This window comes from Echinops telfairi, unplaced genomic scaffold (assembly GCF_000313985.2).
Source record: "Echinops telfairi isolate 266 unplaced genomic scaffold, ASM31398v2 ScPeMD7_10;HRSCAF=50, whole genome shotgun sequence".
Classification (NCBI taxonomy): Eukaryota; Metazoa; Chordata; class Mammalia; order Afrosoricida; family Tenrecidae; genus Echinops; species Echinops telfairi.
In genome coordinates this window covers 5736589-5739479 of record NW_022103907.1, presented here as the reverse complement: position 1 = coordinate 5739479, position 2891 = coordinate 5736589, and the positions used below count along the sequence as shown (strand labels likewise).

Here is a 2891-nt window from a genome sequence, read left to right as displayed (position 1 = left end):
AAGGAAGGAAGGAAGGAAGGAAGGAAGGAAGGAAGGAAGGAAGGAAGGAAGGAAGGAAAGTAGCCCAGAGATGTGAAGAACCTTGCTATCAGACAGCAGTGTGAAGTCGATCATAGAAGATATACTCAGGTTAAAATGTATAATTTATCATTTGATCTTCCTTTTGAGCCATTTTATAGTTGTTCAGTTTTTAATATTGTCTGTCTTCTTTCTGATTGAGGTTTTTCTCAGTTCTGTCGTTTTAGTTGGTTTTTTTGTTTGCTTGTTTCTTGTGTTTTGCTTTTTATGATTTCTGTAGATGAAATCCAGGACGGGTGCATCGAGAGGCACAGTAACTGAATTAATCATGACCTCGGGGCAGGGCATGGGAAACTGGGGAGAAATGGGGAGTTTCCAACAATGAGAAGAAAATGTCCTGAACTGCTGCAATGATTATAAAACTCTTTGTAATATGACTGAACTATGGCGTTGTGATTCCACGCCGGGTGGCAATCCAGGCTCCAAGTTTAAAACAAGCAGGCGTTCCTTCTACTCCTCTAACGAGTCTCAGCCTTGGAAACCCACAGGGGAAGTTCTGCCCTGTCCGATAGGGTCACCCACCCTAAGTCAGAGTTGACTCGATGGCAGTGAGTTTCAGTTTTTAATTAATTTGTATGATATGTGAATTATATGCCAATAAAACTATTTTTTTAAGTTGTTGAATAGATTTACTTCTGGGTTCTAAATTCTACCCATTGGTCTGTGTTATTATGTCCATTGAAAAGCCCAAGACATTTCAAGTCTCTTTACTTTCCACTCTAGTCACGAGACAGCAAATCTAGTAGAAACTAGAAAACTTAAACCTTTACTCATTCTTCTTTATACAGTTTTTCAAGGGAAGTGCTATATAACTGACTGTATCAATTCTTACTTACTGAATTCTAGAAGAAAATCACCCTGTTAGCTCTACTAAAGAGTTTAGAGCAGGGGTTCTCAACCTGTGGGTCGCAACCCCTTTGGGGGTCGAAGGACCCTTTCACAGGGGTCGGCTGATTCATAACAGTAGCAAAATGACCGTGGTGAAGTAGCAACGAAAATAATTCTATAGGTGGGGAGTCACCACAACATGAGGAACTGTATGAAAGGGTCACGGCATGAGGAAGGTTGAGAACCACTGGTTTAGAGAAACAAAGCTTTGGTCGGTTAGCTTAGCATGGTTCTAAAAACAACAACAAAGGTGCTCCCTTTTCTCCCAGCCACCTGGAGAAAGCTCAAAGGACAAATCTCTTCCTGTGCCCTTCTGAGTTTCTACAGTACTAGCCTACTGAAACGGTTAGCTCTGAGTGTTGGTTAAAGAAATTACGATTCCACTTACCATGGTTAACTGATCCTTAGGGGTGGGTACTGGACTTAAATCACAATCTGCAGAGACCTCTCCTTCTCGTCTTACATCAAGAATAAGTTGTGCTACATAATTTTCTTGAAACCGCGTCCTTTTTCCCAAAGCACCTGAAAAATACATGTAACGTTCTTCCTGTGGATTTGCACATCAAAACCACTGTACAGTCGTAAAGAGTAATGTTTTTCTGAGAGCTCCGGAGTTTATAATGTTTTTCCCAACTCACATAAGAGAAACCTGGGGCCCAGTGGTATTAAAATGACTTATAAGACTATAAAGCCAAATGCTATTGCACCAGGACCCAAAGGCATATAATTTCAGCCACTGGATTCCATGCACTTACTCTTACATCAAACTATCGCCCCTCTCAAAAAAGATGAATCTATGGTAGGCCAAATAAATACTACAACTTCACATGTGAGATAAACAAGGACAGTTCTGAGGTACCCACTCGCTCAAGATTCTGGGGCTCCTCAGTAGCAGAGCCAGAGCTTGAAGGTGGGGTCTTTAGATTCTAAATCTCAAGGTCTGTTTACCATACTACTCAGCACATGAAACTGAAACATTTCTTCCATTGTGTATCTGAAATATTTTACCGCATAATATCTGATCTCAAACCAATTTATAGAAGCAAAAAGTCCAACATCGATTCTCTGGCAAGAGTCTGATTACAAAGACCCTTAAATGGCAGTGTAAGAAGTCTGGCTTTCATCCCATGATGCGTCTGGCTCAAAGTTATGCATCAACCCTTTAAACACGCTATGCAAGCAACAGCTACTAAGAGAATTTCATACAACTTACCTTTTTATAGTAGGGCTAAGGCAAATGGAAAAATAATCTGATTTTCATCTTATATTTGTGAGTATTGCATTTGTATTTTTAGAATTCTCCATTCTTACCTTATTTTTTTTAGTATAAAGAACTAACTAGTAAAGGGACCAAAACTTAAAGCTGTGTATGCACAGTGTGTGCCATTAGTCTTAAAACACAGCCCAAGGAAAGTCTCTTAGGATCAAATTCTTTAGAAATATAAGCTTTGAGACTAGAATGTATTCATGAGCATCAATCCAAAGTTGTAAGCTATATACTAAATAATGTTCTCCAACCAAACAATGTAATAGAAAGTAGTAAGAATCCCAGAGCTGCTCAATGGGTCATATTTATCTAAAATACTTTATTGTTAGGATTAGCTTCATAATAAGCACAGAGTTAAGGGCCTGAGGGTTGACTTTAGAGATAAGGTAACCCTAGATCAGGAAGACAAATAGGCTTTAAGATTCATTAGTTGGTAGTCACAACCTATTACAATGAGCCCGGCCAGGTTCAAAAGACACAAAGAATGTGACCAAGAGGCTCCATCTGATTTCCATGCATTTATTCAATACTGCATGCCAACTACTGTGAGATACCAGGGAGAGGGCAGTACATAAAAAGAAAACAGGTTAAGATTTAGCACCCCATCATCTGTTCGCCCTTTTGGTCTATTTCACTTTGTTCTAGTTTTTAATATTTT

General features: G+C 39.3%; 1 protein-coding gene across 1 annotated transcript in view; it reads right to left on the bottom strand.

Annotated features, from left to right (window-relative positions):
• The window catches only part of TTC27 (tetratricopeptide repeat domain 27), a 169439-nt gene that overhangs the window by 136221 nt on the left and 30327 nt on the right, over window positions 1-2891 (bottom strand). The window contains exon 6 of the mRNA XM_013006843.1: window positions 1355-1488. Within this exon, the coding sequence (XP_012862297.1) occupies window positions 1355-1488 (134 nt within the window). The remainder of the gene's footprint in view (window positions 1-1354; window positions 1489-2891) is intronic.